Source organism: Epinephelus lanceolatus, chromosome 15 (genome assembly GCF_041903045.1).
Source record: "Epinephelus lanceolatus isolate andai-2023 chromosome 15, ASM4190304v1, whole genome shotgun sequence".
NCBI lineage: Eukaryota > Metazoa > Chordata > Actinopteri > Perciformes > Serranidae > Epinephelus > Epinephelus lanceolatus.
The window spans coordinates 34,126,570-34,149,642 of record NC_135748.1 but is presented as its reverse complement, the minus strand read 5'-3'; the positions used below and the strand labels follow the sequence as shown (position 1 = coordinate 34,149,642).

Genomic DNA, 23,073 nt, shown 5'->3' with positions numbered 1-23,073 from the left:
TGTAAGTTTAACATTAAAGTGAAGCTAGACACTTTGCCACCTGCTCCAACCTGTGTTATCTCACAGAGGTGGAGCACGACAGGAGCCAATGGCAGGTGACGCAGCTCAGAGGTGCCGCTCACTGAACAGCTAATGGTTAAAATCACAGGACAAACTTTAGGACAGTTTCAGTCTCACCCAAGTTTATTTAATCAGACAAACATTTCATTTTACAGAAACAAAAAAACTGGGAATGTTTAGACATAAAACAAAATATATAACATTTCTTTTTAACCTAAAAAAATCCCACTGAAAGGCACTTTTATGAAGTTTTCATCAAGTATACAAAACTGACTTTTACATACATTTCTGGGGTCGTTTAAACTTTACATAGTCGGGACTGTCTGTGAAAGTCATCCGAGAAGAACAGATAAAATGCAAAAGATGACACATTTATTTAGATTTGTACCAAATGTACAAACCCACATTCTTACACCCAGCAGAGATAAAAAATATAATACAAACATGATGAGAGATGACATAATTTAAGGCGTTATCCTAATATACACTCAATTTATCATAAAACTTCCAATCAAAAATATACCTCTGACTTTACATAAAAACATCATTCCTGTACGGAGCGTAATTTCACGGCACACACAGGCGATAAATCATCTCACACACCACAGAGAGATCATTGTCTTCGACAGAAGGCCTCAACACATCGGAGAAAATTCACGCAGAACATTTGGCAATAAATCAAATCAGTACGTCGTCTTGTCGTCGAGTCAGGTTGGTTTTAGATTGAAGTGTAGGAAAAGTGTTTTTCATGGTATATCAGATGATTTGTGGGAGCTTTATCAGTACAAGGGCTGGGTACAGTTAAAAAAAATACACTACCAGTGCCCTTAAAGTGATACCAATACCAGAGTACTTCATTGGATACCTTTATTTATCCACTCTATTTGATACCCATCATGTGAGTGGAAACATTCAGCTGCTGAAAATGCCACCAGAAGCCACAGGCATTTTGGTGTCATCTCGGCACGCCGAACTGCCACCTGACTTCACCACACCACAGACTGTATGGGTTGTAGCTGCTGCGGTCGTGGGCCAATCACATGCTGCATTAAATCAAAGAATGCTTGCGGCGAACCCTTACAAAGTCTTTTTTTTCTAGATCTGGGTACAGAAAGGATCAAATGCAGGTATCGTTTAACTGGAGAAGTTCTGATACTACTTGGTATACGGTTATTTCAGTCGATACTTTAAAGATACAGAGCACAGGTACCCAGCCCTAATCAGTACCGTGAGTTTTTTGTCTTGAGGTAACCTTATGTGCATGTACAGTGAACTAACCAACATCTCTAAAGAACTAGCTCAAAATATTGGGAGATAAGCTTACTGGCTTTCTTTATGAGCGTTAGATGAGATGATAGATACCATTCTGTCTGTGTGTTATGTGAGTATGGAGCTGGAGGCAGAGGAGAATTAGCTTACCTTAGCATAAATACTGGAAACAGGGAGGAACAGCTAGCCTGGCTTCATCAGAGGTAACAAAATCTGCCTGTAAAAACGCCTAAACAAACGACATACAACGTGTTGATTGGTAAAACTTAATCTGTGATGTGTAGCTGTGGTTTAAGGGGTTTCTTCATAGGTTATCTATCTGCCCTGTGCTTCTCTGCGGGGTGTCGTCAGGTGGGAAACCTCACAGTGCAAAAGAAAGTGAGCATTAGAGGTGCATTTATGAACGCGACTTGCTTTTCTCCCTGCTTCCAGTCTTTATGCTCAGCTACACTAATCACCTCCCTGCTCCAGCTCCATACTAATTTAACTACCAGATTCAGACTTGTTTCAGTCAAACCATGTCATAGTTACAAGACAAAAACTCTTGATTTCTATCCAATTCTGCTCTTCATAACATGGAGGTGCCTAAAAAGCAAACAAATATGAACCCCTCACATCGCCAGAGTCTTCTGTTGTTTTGTTGTTTGCAACTCACGGCACTTTTAAAGGAATACTTCACCCAAAAACTGATCATTTTTTTTATCAGTTACTCATCTTATTTTACCTTAAATTCATAAAGAACACTTTGTTTTCTCGCATGCCTCCACGGTGAATGAAGAATCCAAAAGCAAAACTGTATCAGTAAATCAGTTTACAAACTCTCACACAACTCGGGCAGTATAATCCAAGTCTCTTTTTTCCAGTCTAAGCTTGGCTGGGATCCATTTTATCATACCTTTCTGAAATTTCACAGGGGTATACCGTATATGACCATACTTATGTGCGGAGCTACTGTTTTTTCCCCTCTGCTGTCTCTCTGCCATTCCTCACAGGCTGTTTGCAGTCCTGTCACAGATGCTGCCTTTCTCAGCTCAGCTGCCTGTTTCACCCGAAGAGACTGACCTCTGGTGGTGCGTGACGTGTGCTACATTCATCATCAATACAGCATCTCCATCGCCATCCATCCATTTTCAATCGCTTATCTGAAGCTGTGTCGCAGGGGCAGCAGTCTGAGCAAAGCACCCCAGATGTCCCTCTCCCCAGCAACACGTTCCAGCTCCTCCTGGGGGACCCCAAGGTGTTCCCAGGCCAGATGAAATATGTAATCCCTCCAGCGTGTTCTGGGTCTAGCCCAGGACCTCCTACCAGTGGGACGTGTGTGGAACACCTCTAACTGGCGGCAGGCAGGGGCGGGGACCCGGGCATGCTGATCCCTGGTGTTGCAGACAGCACCTCCACATGAGTTCAATAAAAAGATGAGCGCCTGTATTTTTGACGGTAATGAAAATCAGACCGTGGGGATTTCTAATGCCATTTTTTGGATTCTTCGTTCACCTAAAAGAGTATTCCTCACAAATTCAAGCTGACACGAGGTGAGTAGCTGATATACAAATGATCACTTTGCTGGTGAAGTATTCCTTTAAAAGACTCTGCAGCCATACGACTCTCTTGAGTTGAAATGACGTGAAGTGACAAATGTCGAAATCTCATCTAACTTCCAGATGGAAAGTGAAGTAAGCATTTCTCCCAATAGTGTTGAATTATTCCTGTAATGCCTCATCAGCATTACATTATTAATTCTAACTGTGCTATTTACAGGCTGCCAGCCAAATACACAACAGTGCACACAAGTCGACATTCAGACCATTTTAAATACATCGTTTGATTTAGTCACAATATTCTGTACATCTTTTCAATAAGCCCTTTAGATTGTCTCTACTATATGTGCAGCATGACTGAACACCGCAAAAGTCTCAGAGTGGTTGTTTTCTAAAAGTCCGGAAACAGCGTATAATGTATTTAAAAAAAAAACATTAAAAACATTTCTAACCCAGCAGCCATCTTGAGCCAGAATACTCTCAGACCACCGTGGCAGCTTCAGGATTTTAAACATGATTTTGAGATATTAAAGTGCACATGAAAAAAAAAAACTCACTCCAGAGCTTTGATCTGCATGGCTTTGTCATTTCTCACTGCAGTCCAGATACTACCCAATATTAAAAAAGGTTAAAAAATAAATATGGCAATTAGATCAAAGACAAAACCACTGGCACCAAAAAATATGGCAGAATCAGGTCGCTGCTTGATGCATTTAAACAAAACCGCCTCACAGATGATGGTTTTCTGCCACATTTAACCTCAATGTTTATTCTCATCATCTCTGAAAATGATCAGTGCAGCTGCTGATGGTGACGTGGTTTTATCAGGTCTCCACTCACTTGGTTTATGAGGTGCCATTGGCGGCATGAGGCTGGACCACGATCGGTGCGTTCTCACCTGCAGGTGTGGAAAAAAGTGAATTTTTAAGTTTCTACACTTTCATTTATTTCTCAGAACAAGAAGAAAACAGAGCTGTTTGTTTCAAATGGAAGAAAATGTAAATCAAGATAACCTCAACCACATTAAAATGCCGCTTATATGTTGATGCATCAGTAATACTTATCCAATAATTTGACATTACACTGTGGCATCCTGCTGCCTTTTGATAGTGTAAGTACATCCTACTCCTAATACATCTGCAATTCTATGCAAATAAAACAACTAATGTAACACTTTAACTTTAGTATTGCTGTAGATATTGTTGTTATATTATATTATATTGTTGTATATTGTTATATTTCTAGTTAGTGTAGTTCTGATTTTTTGAAGTGGTGTTGTATGAGCTTTTTATCCATGGTCAGTAGCCCCTTTTACACTGCCTGGTTAAGGTGGGAATATTCCACCTTGACGTTCTGTATGTAAGGGTCCTTTCACATCTGCCCTGTTTGGTTCGGTTCAATCGAACTCAAGTTTCATTTGCCCCCCAAGTGCGGTTCATTTGGACAGGTGTGAACAGCAATCACACTCAGGTGTGCACCAAAACAACTGGACCGAGACCTTCTTGAAGAGGTGGTCTCAGTCTGATTACAAACAAACTCTGGTGCAGTTCATTTGTGGTGAGAACGTGTTCCGACCTGGATCTGAACCAACTGCAGTCACGACACATTGTTTGGGTTAAATATAAGCATGTTACAGTCCTTGAGGATTATTAATGTGCACCTCCTCCTGTACTGCCTTAATATGCACATTCAGCACATCCAATGCATCAAAACATTGTTTTCTAGTTGGAGCCGCGCCTCGTTTTCAAACTGTATGGTTTGACTAAAATGAACAATGACAGCAATATAGTCCACGATGAGCAGCGCTAAAATCAACCTGCGTAGTTGTCCCTCCATTGTGACATTAGAAAGTGTCACATTTATCTTGCAAGTGTACTCTTCTTCAACGTTTGCTTTACTTCCTGGATTTTTCCCACATGGAAATTCTGACCAATCAAGAGCAGCTTTGTCACAAGGCATTTAATCTGGTCCGCTTGTAAACGCTGCCGTGAGAACACGAACCAACTCTAGGCAATTATACAACTTTGGAACAGAATAAGTCCCTGATTCAGACAAAGCAAGACAACTCTAGGTCTGAAAGCACCCTAAGGTACAATTGCAGAATGGGGGGGACAGAGTTGTCACAGCTCTGAGTCATCACGGGAGGTAGTAACAGCGGCTGCCTTGTACAAACAAGAGAACAGGAGGAGGCAGAACAGGAGTGACATTTTGATGACATGTTATGCGTGCAACCCACCTCTGGAGATTTAAAAAGTGGCTGTTAGTAGTTAGTGGCTAACTCAAAGACGAACAGCGGCCATAAATGTCTACAAATTAGGAAAATAATGAGATTTGGGAGCTCCTTACCATTTGAGCAGTGGATGAGATCGGCTGCCATATGACAGGGACAGTAAATGATTGTTAAGCCATGTTTTGCCATTGTCATTGTCATTGTTTATAAAGCACTGCAGATGTGTATGTTATATGTCGCACTAGAGGCTGACACTGTTGTGTTATGTGTCTTGCCTGTCACCGCTCTTTTGATTCCGCAATGCTGGCATGCTGTCTAAAATGTCACACTGGAGCGTAATGATACCGACATCATTTGGGTCTGTGTAAAAATGCAAAGGCAACATAAAGAAGAGACTTTGTGGCTGCCGTATAGCACGAAACTAAGCAACGTCCTACAGCCACCTAATAAAAATCAATATCCGTTTAAGTGTACGCTATATTTAGAATATTTTTTAACTGCTTTAACCTTGCTTTCAATCAAATTCTGACAGGGAACTGACGCACTTAAATCGCTCAGTAACAACAGTAATTTCACCTCACAGAGCACAGGAGATGACAATCTACCGCTGCCTCAATCAAGTATTTTGTTTGTGTTAGTGTTTGACTTTGGTGTTTTAAAGGTTAGTATAGATTCAGTGAAACGTTTTGCTGCTTCCCCCGTCCACAGCAGTACATAATTATTTATCTTCCGTGTCCGTACTCCTGCCTGCTTCTCCAAACTGGGGGCGTGTCGACCGACATCTATTGTAGGCAATACACCAACTATAAATAAAAACTTCATACAAGCCCACTTCAAAAGATCCAAACTATCCCTTTACGTAAATTACATGTCTTCCAGAACTGGCATCAGGTGTAGGATTTATATTGGTGAACCAACCTACAAGAGAGTGTAACTGTGTGAAGAACCATGTCATACAAGCACATATAAATATTCTCAAATGGCTTTCATTAGTTCACAGATTATGCAGCATTAAGTGGCAGAAGAGTGGCATCAATGTTAGAACAAAACAACAGCTTAAGATGGAATAAGCAGCACAAAAAAACTTAAATCAATATTGTTGTTTATAGTAGCTTCAAGATCAGTGGTTCTCAAACTTTTTGGCTCATGAATCTTTAAACAGTTAAGGAATCATTATCAATCAGAGGCACACAACTTCTTATATTTTTGAGAAAATCTGAATAAATGGGGACGATAACATGTATAATAAGTAGAAATATGTAGATAAATCATTGTGTGTCTCCTCTGAAATGATCTTAACTCCCAGATTGAGAACCACTGCTCTTGATATTAAGCATTCACAGTTTAGTACAGTGTTTTTCCCACTGTGCTAAACATAGATAACATTATCAACAGTGATAATAATAAGCAAGCCAAGTTATTAATAAGCAACAGGCAACGCAGGTCATAAATTCCAACTTCAATACAGCAGCATCCTGCAGCATGTAAAGGACTGAATGTTAGTATGTGATTTGGCAAACACACAGACTACGCCTGGTGGTGTTAGAAGCTGCCGAGACATGAGCTCCTCCATGGTGAACTGCGCTTCGTGTTGTGCTACATTAGTGAAGCAGCACAGAGGACAGGTGAACTTTACCTGGAGAGGTATCGACTTTATCTGAAGCGTCGGGGCTCGGCTGAATAATTATTACATGGTCTCCTGCTGTGAAACAAAATTTAACACTGAGCAAACCCACGCTGACAGAATCGTAAAATACAGAGACTGAGATCTGAGCAAGAGTTAAAGGAATAGTTCAACAGTTTGGGAAATACTTTTAACCGATACAATATTACAGACTCGCACCATCCTACTTATCACCTCTAGTCACTCCTCATATACTTGCTTAGAGCTCTACGATCCCAAAATGCCGGTCTCCTGGCCAGTCCAAGAACAAATAAGACATCAGTGGGTGGTGCGGCACCCTCTTACCAAGCACTTCTTCTTTTGAATCGTCTTCCTACCGAAATTTGAGAGGCTAGTTCAGTCGACTCATTCAGAAGTAAACACATCTCTTCACATTAACCCTCAACCTTAGTCTGCCCTAAATACTAAACCACAGTTATGCAACTCATACTCATAGTCTACGTGCTCATGGATACATATATGCACTGTGTTACACATTTCTGTCTGTGTTTACAACATATGTTTATCTTACTTTTTATACATTTTTGTGTTTTGCTAATGTTGCTCACTGATCTTTTTAGATGTGACACACCCACTACTAGTCTTATTATTCATATTTCTATAATTGTTGTTATAGTATTTATTGTTTTTATTGTTGTTGCTGTGCATCTCTCCCTCCCTCTCTTTCTCTCTGTCCCTCTATGCATCATTTTGTCATATGGATTACTGTAATTTCAATATGTTGATTTGTCCCATATACACATGACATCTATTGCATGACTGTGCGTCCTGGAAGAAGGATCCCTCCTCAGATGCTCGTCCTGAGGTTTCTATCATTTTTGCCTGTTAAAGGTTTTTTGGGGGGCGCTTTACAATATCCGCTGTGAAGGTCCAAGGACAGAGGGATGTCATATGCTGTTAAGCCCTCTGAGCCAAATTGTGATTTGCGATATTGGACTTTATATATGACATTGTAACTGAACTGAAATCATTATTTGTACAGGCATGCTTTGTGATACTGGGCTGTAATTAACTTTGACTTGACTTGACATGACATATGCTTATCCACTTTCATTCTGAGAGTTAGATGAGACGATCAACACCACTCTCATATCGGTACAGTAATTTTGAAGATGGAGCCAGTAAATCGTTAGTTTAGCATAAAGACTGGAAACAGGAACTGGTCACAAAATCCACCTACCAGCACCTCAAAACCTTATCAATTAACACGATACATCTTGTTCATTTAATCAGCACAAAACTGAACATTGTAGTCTCCTCTTTGACTTAGTCTTTGCCTGTATTTTGCTCTGTATGTTGTGCTGTACTATTGTGTTGAATTACTCCATGCTCAGTAATCTTGCACTTTCTGTTTTAATTCTAAAAGTCTAACCAGGGACAAGGGTTGTAAATTAGCCATGGCTAGAAGCCTGTATGCATTGCATCTACTTTGTATTTCACATATGAGGCAATGTCTTATGCATCTGTCCGAGACAACAATTAAATAAATAAATAAATGAAATGTAAAAATGACCATGGTCTCTTGAGGCTACATGCCGGACTGTCTCTTGGATGGGAGCAGTAACTTTCTGAAGTCTGAGCTGACTGCTTGACGACTGTTAGCTTTGAGCAGAGCCAGGCTAGCTTTATGCTAAGCTAACTGGCTGCAACTTTATATTTAGTTGGGATGCACAATAACATCATCCTATACATATATATGTCATTGTATGTATAGCCGAAACTGGCTTTAAAATGAAACATCAGAATCCACCAAATGGCTGATAATATCTGTACGTCATCAGTATCGACCACTATCAGCTTTAAAATACATTTTTATAATCAGCATGCATCAACATTCTTTTTCTTAATCTTTAATTTCTTTTTCTCCATCTGCTGGTGGGCCATTACAATAAGAGTATGCATGCATAACATGATGTTAATTCCACAACAGAAGAGACTTGATTATCACTAAAACTAGACGGGGAAATGGTGGATTTATTGATATCGGTAACAGTTATCGGTCAAATGAGTTGTTACATATCAGCAAATCAGATATCAGCACAAAATCCAATATCGTGCATCTCTAATATTCAGTGTGCAAAAGTGAGAGTGATATTGATTTCCTAATCTGAACCTAAGCAAGAGTATTTCCTAAAATGTCAAACTATTCCTTTAAACTCCATCAGGTTTAATTGTTCTGTATAAGTCTCTTTGGCCAAAACACAAAGCCTGAAAACTCAGAACATAACTTAAAATTGTCCCCAACAAAGTTACAAAGTTACTTGTCTGTTTTTATTCACTTTCCAGCAAAGTATTATTTTCATCACTTCTCACAAAAGACATTTAACTCAGTTAAACTGCACGACAAAGGAGCTTCTGTGCAAACGGCATCAGATAGTTCCTAATTTAGACACTTGATGCGTCCAATTTACAATAATGACATTTTCCTGTCATGTGTCATCTCATCTTTCCACAGAAAGCAACAGATTAAACTATATAAATGAAATGCAAACTGACTAACTGGAGCTTTTATTCCTTTCCTGTTCTTTGACAAACAAGTATTCATAATAAACACTATTAATAGAATATTTTTATGTATAATCAGGTCACTGTGATGTTGTTTTAGTCTTGAATCAGATTATTCTGGATTATGTATCAGGAGATTTTCATATATCCAATCCTACATTTCTCCAGGAGAGATTAAAAATAATAAACCAAGAGAAAGAACCTGCATTTAGTTTCTGTTTAACTCTAACGTGCAGTGTGATGCAACAGATACCAACTAGACAATACAATGAGATTTTCCAGATGTACTTTGTGCGATCAGCAGCAGATATCCTTTACAAGCTGAACTGAAGCCAAAGAACAAAGTCCCTCACCTGCATCCTGCTCTCTGATCTCTGCCTCCAAGTCCTCAGGGTCCATGTAGGGGTAGTGTTCCTCGTCCTCTGGTGCTTTGCACTTCCCACAGCAGAAACAGCAGCAGCAGAAACAGCAGCAGCAGGTGAATATACTGCAGCACACCACGAGGGCCTGAACACAAAGGAAAGGGGATCAATGTCAGTGTATGTGCTATTTGTACACAAAAATTTACATCTGCTTCCACAAAAATAAAATATTAAAATGCATGAAGGAAGACATTTGCTCAATGTTCACTTGTTGCACCTGCAGAATTTTGAAACCACATTCCCTCTCACCTTGAACCAGCACTTGGACATAAGGAAATAGTATTTGACGCTCTCATCGCCGAACTGCTCGGCCACGTAGAGTCCCATGGATCCATACTCATCGTAGATATTCCGTTTGTTTTCGTCACTGAGAATAGAGTTGGCGTTGTTGATCTCCTTGAATTTCTCAGCAGCCTCTGGGTTGTCTGGGTTCTTATCAGGGTGATGCCTCAACGCCAGTTTCCTGGAAAAAAAGTGAATGATGGTCAGAAACCTGACCTTAATAACTTAAAAAATAGATTCTAAATTTGTTTTCTTCACAATTTCAATGTAACACAGGGTGAGTAATTGATATACAAATGCTCATTTGGGGGATGAAGTATTCCTTTAAAATGTTTCCACAATCTCCTGGGGTTGTACAAATGGCTGCCCTCCCTTTTATTAGCATAGGCAGAAGTAGCATAACATTACACTTGTATAAAAAAGAAAAAGGGTCTCTGTGCATTCAGACTGAATATAAAACAAATTTTAACTTCACGGACAGGACTACTGGACTGACTGGGGCAATAAATACAAACTGTGCAATGTACAGACACCTGCCCAGTTCACCAGTGGTTCTCCTCACACCACAACTCAGTTTCTCTCCGATGGCCCTTGTTTCGCCTAATTCTTGGCTGTTCCTGGTCTCTTGGACGTCTAGCTGGCTCGTAATTATAAGGTTGTGGTCCGACATAGTCATATGAATATACATTTTCAATCTCTTCTGTGTCAAAACTAGCACTTATATTCATAACTGCCATTGTTTAAATGACAAATATGCCACTCTCTCTGATGTTACGTCATGCCCAGTTTGTCTTTTTTAATGCACAAGTAAAAATTTCTTACAAGATCGACTCCAGATGTGACTGAAGTGAGTATCTATGTACATTTCTTTTGAAAATCTAGTGTACACATCATTTGTCTACTAGGGCTGCCACGATTAGTCGACTAATCGATGACTAATCGACTATCAAAATAATCGGTGACTATTTTAGTAGTCCACTAATCGGTTTTCGTCATTTTTCATAGAAAAGTACCATAAAAGTACCATAAAAGTACCCTAAAATACTCCTACTGCAGCTTCTTATGTTCAAATATTGGCAGCTTCACACACTCTCCCATGACGGTGAACTAAAACCCTTTGGCGTGAGTATGAAACAAGACATTAGATAACATAATTTTGGGGTTTGAGACAGACCGACATTTTTCAAAATTTTAACACATTTTTCGATAAAATGATTAGTCGACTAATCGAAGAAATAATCGACAGGTTAGTCGACAATGAAAATAATCGTTAGCTGCAGCCCTATTGTCTACACACTGATTTACTGGGGTGTTTAACCTGCATGCAGGATGCTCTTTAAACAGAATTATTTTAGGGCATAAACGGAGGTCAACCAATCACAGTGTCACCTCTCATTCCCTTTAAAATAATAATAATATGTCAACAATATGATATGGCACACACCTACCTCAAGGTTGAATGAATAAATGAAGAAAAAATATTTGGCCTTTTTGTTCACTCCTGATTTGATCTTATAACTTAATACCTTGCAGTAATTTCCTTCATGAACGTTTGACTTGACTTCTCTCTAATCATTCATTAGAGGGCATTTTTTAGCCCAGGACTGAATACCTCTGCTTTTCAAAATCAAATCTTAACACAGAGTAGATGCAAATGTGTAAATATGATGAATAAGTGTGGATGAGGGGTTCACTATGGAAAATGTTGTCCCCTGCCCATATTTCCCAATGGCTGGCCTGTCCCTGTGTGTAAACAGCAGAGCGTACACGCATTAAGAACCTGCCTACCTCGGTGCATCTTGCTATTTCAACAAGGCACACTTAAAACAGCAGGAAAATACTCTGCTATTGACTTTAGACCAGGTTTTTGTTGGTCAATGGTGCAATTCTGCTGTCTCAAAAAAACAACAATCTGTCAACCACGCACCCAACCACACCTTAGTTTGAGACATACACAACCATGGGCACATTAAAATGACAAGTGTCTGGAGTAGAGATGACAGCGGGTGATAGGGCCCCAAGACTGCAGCCTTATGTAACCTGTATGTCATCTGTGCCTACTTGTGTCATCTTAAACATGTTAGTTGAGTTTTGCAAAGTCAGTTTATGAGAAACTGACATTTTATAGGCTAAATTCAAGTGAGGTAAAGGGGGAAAACACACTTTATGACTTAATTCACTCCTGATTCAAAGTACGTGCTCTCTCTCTCACATGAACAGACTCATTAATGTGTATGGACACACCTGTACGCCCTCTTTATTTCGTCTGGAGATGCTCCTTTCTCCAGCCCCAGGATCTTATATAGGCTGTCTCCTGCTGTTGACATCTTGCGCTGAGGTCTGTTTGGGTCCTCCATGTTTCAGGATATGGCGGCTGTGACATGAAACAAACACAAATACCTCCAGTGTGAGGACAAACACACAAGTGAAGTAACCTTAATGACTCATGAGCTCGGTGAGGAAGTAAATAAACCACATTAGTGTGAAGCAGAGCATGCTGGGAGTCCGGACAACACATGGTACCAATTATATAACTATACTTTAAATTAGTTACATAAGGAACTTTGTCTTAACTCAAATATTTAGCTAGGTTTACTTCATGTTAATCCCACAGGTTAAACCCTGCGGGGTCACAACGCAACTGCTAAGTTAACAGACTTAGCTAACTTTACCTCGAGGAGGAAAGTTGTATGGTAACTTCTACGTACCGGACGAATAAATATGGTTGTTGGTCGAATCATAGAGTCCGAAATGTGTCCGTCGGTTGTGTTAAAGTTTGGTCCATGAAATGAAGCGGGTCCTCGGTTTCCTCTGTGGAAACTTCTCTCCTCATGACCCGGAGAAAAACTTCAGCGGCGAAGCAGGAAGTCCGCGACAGGAACGGACGCTGTGACGTCATTTGTCAGTTTGCGGTGCGCGCGGATGCGTTTCAAATACGCAGGATGTAAATAAATAAATAACATTTGTATGTATCATCAAATAACATTAAATATATATTAAAAATTTAATAAATATTTAAAAAAATATTAAATTACAATATTCAGTGTTTTCCTATTTTTCTGTGCATTACTGAATTTTATATAAATATATATATATATATATATATATATATATATATATAGGTAATTAAATATTATCCACCAAAACATCCACGGTCATTTCACAGTTTTTAGTGTTCCAATTTTTTAATATGTACACATAATCTGTCACTGTCAATAAAAATCTTACACAGTGTCTTACACAGTGTACAGTATATAGATATAAATACATGCACATACTGTGATCATCCATTCTATCTATATAGTCTATATCAGTGGTTTTCAAACTTCTTGGGCCCAAGACACACCAAACTTACAACATAAATGCTTGTTTATATTCACTGTTAAATAACAATTGACAGCCAACCATAACTCATGAAATATTTATTAACAAAATGATTCAAGAATGCATTTAAAACGTTTAAAAACTACATCAAAGCACCAATAACACATCCATTTAAACAGGAAATAATGTAAGATAATGTGATGTGTCTCATACTTATAATTTCCTGATGCGAATGGTGACAAAAAGCTTCCCTGTAAGGATTTTTTTTTAAATCAAATTACAATAAATCTTTAATGTAGAATTTGCCTCTTTATAAGGAAATGGATGCACACAACATACTGATACAGTTAAAAATTCATTCATAACTTGCCAGTTAACAGGCCCAGTTGAATATCACTTTATCCTCCTTTATACATCTACGCCAGTTTTTATTTGACATCAGTTACTTTGCAGACAGATTAATACATAATATGAATCAACAACTAAATTATAATGTTTTATAATAAAGATACACAGTAGAATATAAAATTAGCTCAATTTTTTAGCCCAATTCAATGATTCAAGCTCCAAAATCTAGAAGGTTCCTCTTTTGAGGAGCATTAAAATAACCACCACAATTTTATTCTTATATTCAATTTTTTTTAAACAAGGTATTTTTATTAGCAATTCAATAAAGACATACAGAGTTCTAATAAAAAAACACAGAACCGATAAGAACAGAAAAAAAATCAGAATGAGAAATTAACTTGTGTGACATAAGTAGAGGAGTACAGCATGTTTCATTACAAATTTTCAGCTTTCATATTTGCATATTCATATTCAATTTAAATTGGAAAATGTTTGACAGAAGAATGCTGATTTTACCAAAGCATTCTTTTAATGGTTTTCTGTAATATTTTGTGAAGTACGTGATAGTATTTTGTATGATATCTGTGCAGAGGAGTCATTGTGTGTGCCTTTAATCTTCAGTATGAACACAAAGTGTAGGTAAATATGTAAAGTTTATTTTTTTAGCACCTTTCACAGATACAGAATCACAGTACTGATAATAAACATTTAGTAGTGCTTATTCATGTTGTTACAGATAAAAAAATCATCATCGGACTATTAGTGGATGAATATTTAAAATCAACTTTTGTATTAGATAAATAGTTTTCAGATAACACTGTGTTGGTAGATTGTCTGACATAAATCAGAGTAATTATATTTCTGTCAGTGTCACTGCAGCTGTTCATCACTGATCCTGTGGAACCACATTAATGACGATCTTCCCCGTGTTCTTATTGGCCTCCATGTGCCTGTGAGCGTCTGCGATGTCCTCCAGGTTGAAGGTGCTGTCGATGACAGGCCTCAGTGACGCTGGCTGGTCTGAGAAACACGGTAACACCCTGTGTGAAAACGCCTTCACAAGCTCTGCTTTGTACTGTGAAGGGAAAATGCAAAGTGAGAGTCGGGCTCAGTAACAGACATGTAAATACATGAGATTTGTCAGCGATGTCGACATGAGTCAGCATGTTCACAGTATGTCACCTCTGACTGGATTCTCACCTGGAGGCTGCGAGAGCGGAGGAGGCTGCAGAGCAAGTGGCCCCGCTTGGCGAGCAGTTTGCCCAGCAGATCTCCATTCACCGACCTGCCCCCCATGGTGCCATACAGCACCCACCTGCCGTCAGTGGCCAAAGACCTCACATTCTGCTCCCAGTTAGACCCACCGACGCAGTCGAGGATGATGTTTGCTCCTTTGCCTGTGAAATTACAGTTAGGCCTGTTAGTGACGCAACTGAATTGTGCAAGACCAAGATATTCAATCTGCAGTTCCTCATTTGACCCTAACCTGTCATCCTTTCTTTGGTCTTTTCTATTTTAATTCTCATCAGTGACACAGCCCTGTTACACGAACTATTTAAAACATAATCCAGATTTCTATACACATGTAAGTCTGGTGATATTTATGTCTTCTTACAATCATTAAGTGATCCTGAACAAGTTTTGTCTGCACAGCCAAAGTCTGATATATCTAATTCCTCTGCACCACAGAGCTCCAGTGTTTTATGGTGATTTTGACTCGATCCCAAACACACCGTCCTGCTGCCTGTAACACTCACTAGAGCACCTGATGTGTATTATTCAGCAGCTGAAAATAGTCCCTAACAAATGCACAATTTCCCCGTTTGCATAACATTCACTAAAACCTACAGTGCCCAGCTGTTTTAAGAAGCTACTTTTAGATTTTCACCCAGACAACTGCCGCTCACTGGATAGTTTCTCTTCTGGACCATCCTCTGTAAACCCCAGAGATGGCTGTGTGTGAAAATCATCATCTACACATCTACACCATTCACCTCCTGTGAAGTCATGAACTCCCTGTGCGAAGCTCTCCTCTTTGTAGTTGAACCCAGCGGCTGCTCCCAGATTCTCCGCTATCTTCAGTTTTTCTGCGCTCCCAGCAGTAACGACGGGCACGGCACCAAACAGACGGACCAGCTGAACAGCAGCTGTGCCGACTCCGCTGGCTCCAGCGTGAGCCAGAACTACTTCACCCTCCTTCACCTGAGCTGTGGCAGAGAAGACAGATGGCAGCACAACACAAGTACAGAATTTAGTATTTCCAATCTGTTAATTATAGGAAGAGGGGGAAAGGTTGTATAAAAGTAAGCAGCATCTAAAAGAAATTAGTGCTTAATTATCCTCACATTTATTCATGTGGATAAACTTGTAATTTAATTTTTTTTTTTTTTTACATCAGTTTTAATTTCTTTAGAGCACCACAAGTAGTCTAATTTTTAGGAAATGCCAACTTAAAATTTCAATTATTTCAATGATTATGATATAGTTTTAAACCCCTTCAATATATGTAAGAGGTTTGATATGAAAACAAAAGTAAAAATGCCTTCACACATAAAATAAAGACAAAGGGGGGACATTTAGGCTGCAAGGAATACACACAGATGGCACAACAGACATGGTTGTCGTACCCACAAAAGCGAGCAGCTGAAAAGCAGTGAGCCAGGTCTCTGGGATCGCAGCCGCCTCGCAGAGAGTCAGATTAGAGGGGACGGGCATGAGAAGCTGCTCTGGCACAGAAACATATTCTGCATATCCTCCTCCGGGGAGCAAAGCCATGACCCGCTCATCTAGCCTCCAGTCTCCTTTCACCCCGGGGCCCAGAGTATCCACAGTACCAGCCACCTCCAGGCCTATGATGTCACTCTCACCTGGGGGAGGTGGGTACAGTCCTCGCCTCTGTGGGACACAGAAGAACATTACTGCACTGTGAGCTGTGATTGCTCCAGAATGTGACACATGAACTTAAAAATATTTAGCAGGACAACAGGAGATTGTGGTGCACATACACTCAGTGAGAACTGTGTTATACCTGCAGTAGGTCAGCCCTGTTGAGGGCAGTTGCGTGAACTTTGATAAGGACTTCTCCATCTTTCAGCTGAGGTTTGGGGACACTTCGCAGCAGTAAATTCTCCGGTCCTCCTGGTACGTCAACACACACTGCACGCATCATCTTTGAAAAGCTCGAGCAACACTTGTGCCAGGCCTGTGAAAGGATAAAAATATGTTTAAATTAAAAATGTAGTGTTGAAACAAATCCCTGTCTTGAAACTGAATTAAACTTATTTCCACTTTATATGACCAATTTTACTTTTTCTGTTTCAAACACTCACTGTGTGGCAGGGGTTTCCCAGTAAAAATCTTCCAGTGTGCAGGATGTGATGCATTTGATAGTCTCAGCTGCAGCAACTATGATGATAAAAGAAAAGAAAATGAAAATTGGAAAGTTATTAACAGAAGCCACATCTGAACAGATCCAGAGCACCAGTTCTTACAGACACTAATTTCTGTCTTACAATATAGCGTAATTACATATGTGATCCCTGAGTAATGGTGGGTTGGGTCAAGGGGTCAGAGAACCAAACTTTCAAATGCAAGCAGACCTATGCCATCAAATTTTGAGCACAAAAAAAGGTCGTTTTTAAAACAACAATATGATTTTTGTTGGAACTTCCTTATATAGGCTGTGAAAAATTTTAAGCAGGGTACATTATTTAAAAAAACACTTTAGGAACCACTGCTCTAAAGAGTGAAAATGAAAAACACATGTAGATGAATTTTGGCCCACTTGGCTTCCCATACTGCTGCAGAGTGAACTGTTGCCACACAGACAGCTAACTGTGGTGAACACAAGTGTGAATAAGAGCAAAACTATTTAGGAGAAGAAGAAAAGAGGAAGAGGAGGAGAGAAGAGGAAGCAGTTGTAAAAGTACAGTAGTCCAGTAGTGATTTGACGGATGGTCAGTGAACTTCCATGATTACGTCACATAGTAATGACCCGTTGCGCAATGTCAAAACATCCAGACGTTCAGACTAAAAGTGACTCAAGCGTCTATAGAACAGATGTTAATATGAATTTAAGGCAGGGTTATAGAAGAACATGCACCAGTTTATATAAATCACAGCACAGTTGATAATTAGACAGAGTGTTTAACCATCTATGTTACATTTAAATCATGTTAAAGCATTAATAAATGAACGTACCTGTCAGAGATGTCAGCAGTTGATCAGCTTTGAAAAAACTGGGAGAGTTTTGGGGAAGTTTAGTTGTGCCATCATGCAGACTGGGCCCCAGTTTGGCGCGGGAGGCGTCAAACCAGCAGAGGGAGGTCTCTCTGACACATGACGGGCAAGTTAAAGAGATACTGCACCAGAAAACATGATTCTCATACTGCTCAGGGTCATAATGTCCTGATATGTGACTGTTTTCTGGCAAAACAAGTCAAATACAAGGGAAATGTAGGAATGAATCCTCCATCAGATCCTGGTAGTGTGAACAGGGCTGCAAATAATGATTATTAAAATTATTTAGTTCCATTAAATGTCTATGTCAGCATACAATATTAAATAATAATTGTAATAATAAAAATAAATATAATTTATATTGCACATTTCAAAACACGTGTCACAAAGTGCTTTACAAGGCAAATTAAAGCAAGATAAATGACGCAAATATAAAAACCTGTAGTAAAGTGGTAAAATAAGGCAATAGAAACAAATATGTATGTAAACACATGCATACATGCATTTAAATATATACTTTACAAACATGCTTCACCACACATATACAGGTACACATAGATATACAGTGTTGAGACATTATAAAAAATTTTAAAAAATCCATCCAAATATTTTTTTTTAAAAAATGTTAAGATTTTTATTCACTTTTTTTTTTATTTCTATTTAATTTCTTTGACTTTTTATATCTTTTTCTGTCTTTACTCTTGTACTGTAAATCTGTATCCTTTATTATGTTTAATATTTTATTGCTCTGTAAAGCACTACGAATTGCCCTGTTGTATGAAATGTGCATTCCCCCACGTGTCGTCACCTCCACAATGTGCTTCACTGCTGACCATGTGAGAAGACAGCTGATGAGACTCCACTCAAATAAGGCTGCAGGCCCTGATGGTGTCAGCCCCAGGGTGCTCAAAGCCTGTGCCCCCCAGCTATGTGGAGTACTTCAGCATGTCTTCAACATGAGCCTGAGTCTCCAGAGGGTCCCCTTGCTGTGGAAGACATCCTGCCTTGTTCCTGTGCCAAAGACGTCACGTCCCAGTGGCTCCAAGGACTACAGACCCGTGGCATTGACCTCCCACATCATGAAGACCCTGGAGAGACTCGTCTTGGAGCAGCTCCGGCCCATGGTCAAGCCACTTTTGGACCCCCTCCAGTTCGCCTATCAGCCCCGACTTGGAGTTGAGGACGCCATCATCTACCTGCTCAACCGCATCTACGCCCATTTGGATAAGCCGGCGAGCACTGTGAGGGTCATGTTTTTTGACTTCTCTAGTGCATTCAACACCATCCGTCCAGCTCTACTGGGTGACAAGCTGACAGCAATGCAGGTGGATGCCCCCCTGGTGTCCTGGATTGTAGACTACTTGACTGGCAGACCACAGTATGTGCGCTTGCAACGCTGTGTGTCAGACAGAGTGGTCAGCAATACCGGGGCCCCGCAGGGGACTGTCCTCTCTCCCTTCCTCTTCACCCTCTACACCACGGACTTCAGCTATTGCACTGAGACCTGCCATCTTCAGAAGTTTTCTGATGACTCTGCTATAGTTGGATGTATCACCAAGGGTGATGAGGATGAGTACAGGGCTGTTGTGGATAACTTTGTCACATGGTGTGAGCAGAACCATCTGCAGCTCAACGTGGCAAAGACAAAGGAACTGGCGGTGGATCTGAGGAGGACCAAGACATCGGTGACCCCTGTTTCCATCCAAGGGGTCAGTGTGGACATTGTAGAGGACTATAAGTACCTGGGGGTACACATTGACAGTAAACTGGACTGGGTTAAGAACACTAACGCTCTCTACAGGAAGGGCCAGAGCCGTCTCTATTTTCTGAGGCGACTGAGGTCCTTCAACATCTGCCGGACTATGCTGAGGATTTTCTATGAGTCTGTGGTGGCCAGTGCTATCCTCTATGCTGTTGTGTGCTGGGGCAGCAGGCTGAGGGTGGCAGACGCCAACAGACTTAACAAACTGATCCGCAAGGCCAGTGACGTTGTGGGAACGGAGTGTGACTCTCTGATGGTGGTGTCAGAGAGGAGGATGCTGTCTAAGCTACGAACTATCTTGGACAATGTCTCACACCCACTCCACCATGTGCTGGTCAGGCACAAGAGTACTTTCAGTGGGAGACTCATACCACCAAGATGTACCACTGAGCGCCACAGGAAATCATTCCTGCCTGTGGCCATCAAACTGTACAACTCCTCCCTCTGAGTGGCCCTGAGACTTTCACACACTGCAATAACTTAATTTAACTTGTGCAATAACCCCGTTCACCCTGACTGTATATATTCTGTTTGTGTAAATTTTGTTTACAATATATATATATATATATATATATATATATATATATATATATATATAATTTACGTTTATGTTTGTTAATAATTCCTGTTTATTTAACTATATATTTGTTAATACTATTGTTTAAATTTCTTATATTTTCATGTATCTTTCCTGTCTTGCAAGGAGCACCTGTAACATAAATAATTTCCCCTCGGGGATCAATAAAGTATTTCTGATTCTGATTCTGATTCTGATATTACAAATAAAGCTGCCTTTCCTTGATTCTGTAGGATAGAGATCTTGATGATCTAATATCTACATTAAGAGTTTGGGGACCCTGACAGCAAAATGCCCAGTATGACCTCCCAGAGCTCCCATCAACATCTTCAAGTGTCTTGTTTTGTCCAACCAGCAGTCTCTAACTCAAAGAGATCAGTTTAATATCACAGGAAACAAAGAAAACCAGAAAATATTAACAACTGAGAAACTGGAACCAGAGACTTTTTTTCAGTTATTATTCAGTCTTCAAAATCGTTGCAGATTAATTTGTCTGTTTGAACAACTAATCGATCTAATTAATCGCTTCAGCAGAGAATAAACATCATGTGTAGACCATCATGTAGGGAGATACAAGTTACATTATTAAAAAATAACAAGAAAAAATATTGTAAATTTGGTGGATTTTGTGTCCAAATTAAATTTTCATGACCTCAGTATTGGTAAAATCTTAAAAATGTATTATGATTAAAATATTCCAGCACTTTCAACTAGGACCACAAACAGTGAAAATCCTGTGAGAAAGTTCTTTATCTATTTATTTATCTTTAAATTCGTACTTTTGGGGTGGGGGTGGATCTTTGTGGTTTTAAATACTCTGCAGATGTAGTGAGATTTTGTTCTTGTGTCCTTTTGCCTGTTTGTGGATGTATGTATCAGCCAAAACATTAAAACCACTGACAGGTGAAGTGAATAACAAACATTGTTCTGTTGGGAAACCTTTGGTTCTGGCGTTCATGTGGACACCACCTGACATGTTCCACCCACTCAAACACCATTGCAGACCAAGTACCCCTCTCATGGCAACAGTACTAACTAACCCTAACCCTTGGGACCAGGTCGACACCTTGAGCTTTTTGTCACGCTCCACACGCCATTTCTAAACCGTTTTTGTATAGTGTGCTGTGCTGCTTTTTTCTGCTGGGGAGCCACTGCCATTGGGGCATTGTTACATAAACACATACTGGATGTGTGTATGTCTTTGTTTATTGGTGTTAAAATCAATATTGGAAAAAAAGAAAGTGCTACAGCTGCATAAAATGAGAAGAAACATGATCTCTGAGTACCTTTCACAAAGTGAGTCATTGTTATTTATTGTGTAAGCTGCAAGAAGCCTTGTGACTGCACGACATGTTGTAATTTAATCTGTTTAAGGAATGTGACAGTTCACAATGACCAACAATCCCATCCACTTTACTTCAGACATAATAGGCTATTATGTTACGCACGCTGAGACGGTCATAGCAGCAAACACACCTGTACAGCAGAGCGCTCCGGGGGACAGCAATCAGGTAAGAAGACGACATCATCTGCTTTAATTTAAACAGAAGAAGTGACTGACTCAGTGAAAGAGGTTGGTTTAAAAACACGTATTTCTCCCTCCAGCTTTCTGGTGTATGATGGATAAAAGTTTGAGGGGAGCTGCTCTGCTGCAGAGGGATCTGAGAGTGCTGAACCAGAAGGAGGACAGGGACCTCCAGCATAAACTCAACATGCTGGACAGACAGTTCAAGTACACTCGCAAAATGCTTCAGCAAAGACGAGACTCAATGATGAACGAACAGAGGCGAGTTCTGATGGTGAAGGTGGTCGAGCCTAAAGCTACAGTCAACATCGCTATGAGTGAAATTGAAGAACGCACATGTGAAACATCCGATGGCACGAGACTGTTCTCCAGCAAATCCCAGTATCACAGCAAAGGAGGTGAACTGGTGGAGCAGAGTCGGTCAATATCGGCTCCACCGCCGTCACTCACACCCACAGGTTCAGTGAGACACAGAGGAAACATCCAGAGCAGCCTGTCGCTCATGCAGATGAAGAACATCGCAGCCATAGACTCGATTTCAGAGAAGGAGCTGGCCAGGCAGCGACAGGAAGCCCGAGAGGAAATGGAGCGGCTGAGACAGTTTCAGATGGAGACTTTACAGAAGAGGGTGGCGGCGTTTATAGAAAAGCTCAAGGACAAAAGAAACATGGAAATACAAGTGAAACCTCCGTAGAGGAACCTGAAAGTTTGGAATCTACCAACAGTTTCATACCTCAACATTTACAACATCAAGGAAAGTTTAACTAGCAGTGTTTCATTATAAACAATGAGAATGTGCATGTTTTTATCATTAAAATGTAGAACAGTTTAATTATATTTATGAATAAGTTACACAATGTTCCCCATCTTTCTCATGGTTGTCAAAGCTTTGTGCACAGGGGTCTCCAACAGCAGGCTGTGGTTTTTCTTCCACTCGGGGGAATCGGGAAGCTCCTTGTCTGAAAAGGAAATATTAAAAAGGGAAGGTTGGTTCATAACACCTGCGTTACCATCTTACTATACAATGACGAAAACTCTGTCTGTGTGTTGGTGTGTCTGTGTGTCTGTTCCACGTTTTTCTCCTCACTGACTTGGTCAATCCATGTGAAATTTGGCACAGTGGTAGAGGGTCATGGGAGGATGCGAATGAAGCAATATTACATCAATTGGCCAAAGGGGGGCGCTATAGCAACCTTTTGAAATTGCAAACTTTGAATGGGCATATCTCATGCCCCGTATGTTGTAGAGACATGAAACTTTGCATAGAGATGCCTCTCCTCATGAGGAACAAATTTGCCTCAAGAACCC

The 23,073-nt window shown here is 40.1% G+C and overlaps 3 protein-coding genes across 6 annotated transcripts in view; all 3 read right to left on the bottom strand.

Moving 5' to 3' along the window:
* Window positions 1-165: 165 nt before the first annotated feature.
* Window positions 166-12,870, bottom strand: dnajc5gb (DnaJ (Hsp40) homolog, subfamily C, member 5 gamma b). 3 transcript variants are annotated; one of them, XM_033642757.2, is made up of 6 exons: window positions 12,699-12,870; window positions 12,235-12,364; window positions 9,958-10,171; window positions 9,640-9,793; window positions 6,734-6,799; window positions 166-3,765 (listed from the first exon to the last, which is right to left on the bottom strand). In XM_033642757.2, exons 2-6 carry the CDS (start codon window positions 12,345-12,347, stop codon window positions 3,713-3,715), a joined length of 600 nt encoding a protein of 199 aa, XP_033498648.1. In that variant the 5' UTR covers window positions 12,348-12,364; window positions 12,699-12,870; the 3' UTR covers window positions 166-3,712. The 3 variants fall into 3 exon arrangements, with proteins under 3 accessions (XP_033498648.1, XP_033498649.1, XP_033498650.1); XM_033642758.2 differs by having other exon boundaries at window positions 6,734-6,796; XM_033642759.2 differs by lacking the exon at window positions 6,734-6,799.
* A 1,426-nt stretch (window positions 12,871-14,296) lies between these two features.
* Window positions 14,297-18,011, bottom strand: tp53i3 (tumor protein p53 inducible protein 3). Of its 2 annotated transcripts, none has more exons than XM_033642756.2 (7): window positions 17,863-18,011; window positions 16,992-17,067; window positions 16,691-16,864; window positions 16,290-16,557; window positions 15,657-15,869; window positions 14,863-15,059; window positions 14,297-14,737 (listed from the first exon to the last, which is right to left on the bottom strand). In XM_033642756.2, the coding sequence occupies exons 2-7, from the start codon at window positions 17,043-17,045 to the stop codon at window positions 14,549-14,551; spliced, it is 1,095 nt and encodes a 364-aa protein (XP_033498647.2). In that variant the 5' UTR covers window positions 17,046-17,067; window positions 17,863-18,011; the 3' UTR covers window positions 14,297-14,548. The 2 variants fall into 2 exon arrangements, with proteins under 2 accessions (XP_033498647.2, XP_078031352.1); XM_078175226.1 differs by lacking the exon at window positions 17,863-18,011 and adding an exon at window positions 17,191-17,306.
* A 3,516-nt stretch (window positions 18,012-21,527) lies between these two features.
* Window positions 21,528-23,073, bottom strand: part of cenpo (centromere protein O) — a 9,253-nt gene continuing 7,707 nt past the window's right edge. Inside the window, exon 6 of the mRNA XM_033643368.2 lies at window positions 21,528-22,724. Within this exon, the coding sequence (XP_033499259.2) occupies window positions 22,615-22,724 (110 nt within the window). The 3' untranslated portion in view covers window positions 21,528-22,614. The remainder of the gene's footprint in view (window positions 22,725-23,073) is intronic.

Coding starts and splice junctions, on each gene's coding strand:
- dnajc5gb (XM_033642757.2), bottom strand. CDS start 12,347: ATGGAGGACCCAAACAGACCTCAGCGCAAGATGTCAACAGCAGGAGAC. Junction 10,172..12,234: donor GAAATAAAGAGGGCGTACAG/GTGTGTCCATAC, acceptor CTTTTTTTCCAG/GAAACTGGCGTTGAGGCATC. Junction 9,794..9,957: donor TGTCCAAGTGCTGGTTCAAG/GTGAGAGGGAAT, acceptor CTTTGTGTTCAG/GCCCTCGTGGTGTGCTGCAG.
- tp53i3 (XM_033642756.2), bottom strand. CDS start 17,045: ATGCATCACATCCTGCACACTGGAAGATTTTTACTGGGAAACCCCTGC. Junction 16,558..16,690: donor ACAGGGCTGACCTACTGCAG/GTATAACACAGT, acceptor TGTGTCCCACAG/AGGCGAGGACTGTACCCACC. Junction 14,738..14,862: donor TCCGCTCTCGCAGCCTCCAG/GTGAGAATCCAG, acceptor TTCCCTTCACAG/TACAAAGCAGAGCTTGTGAA.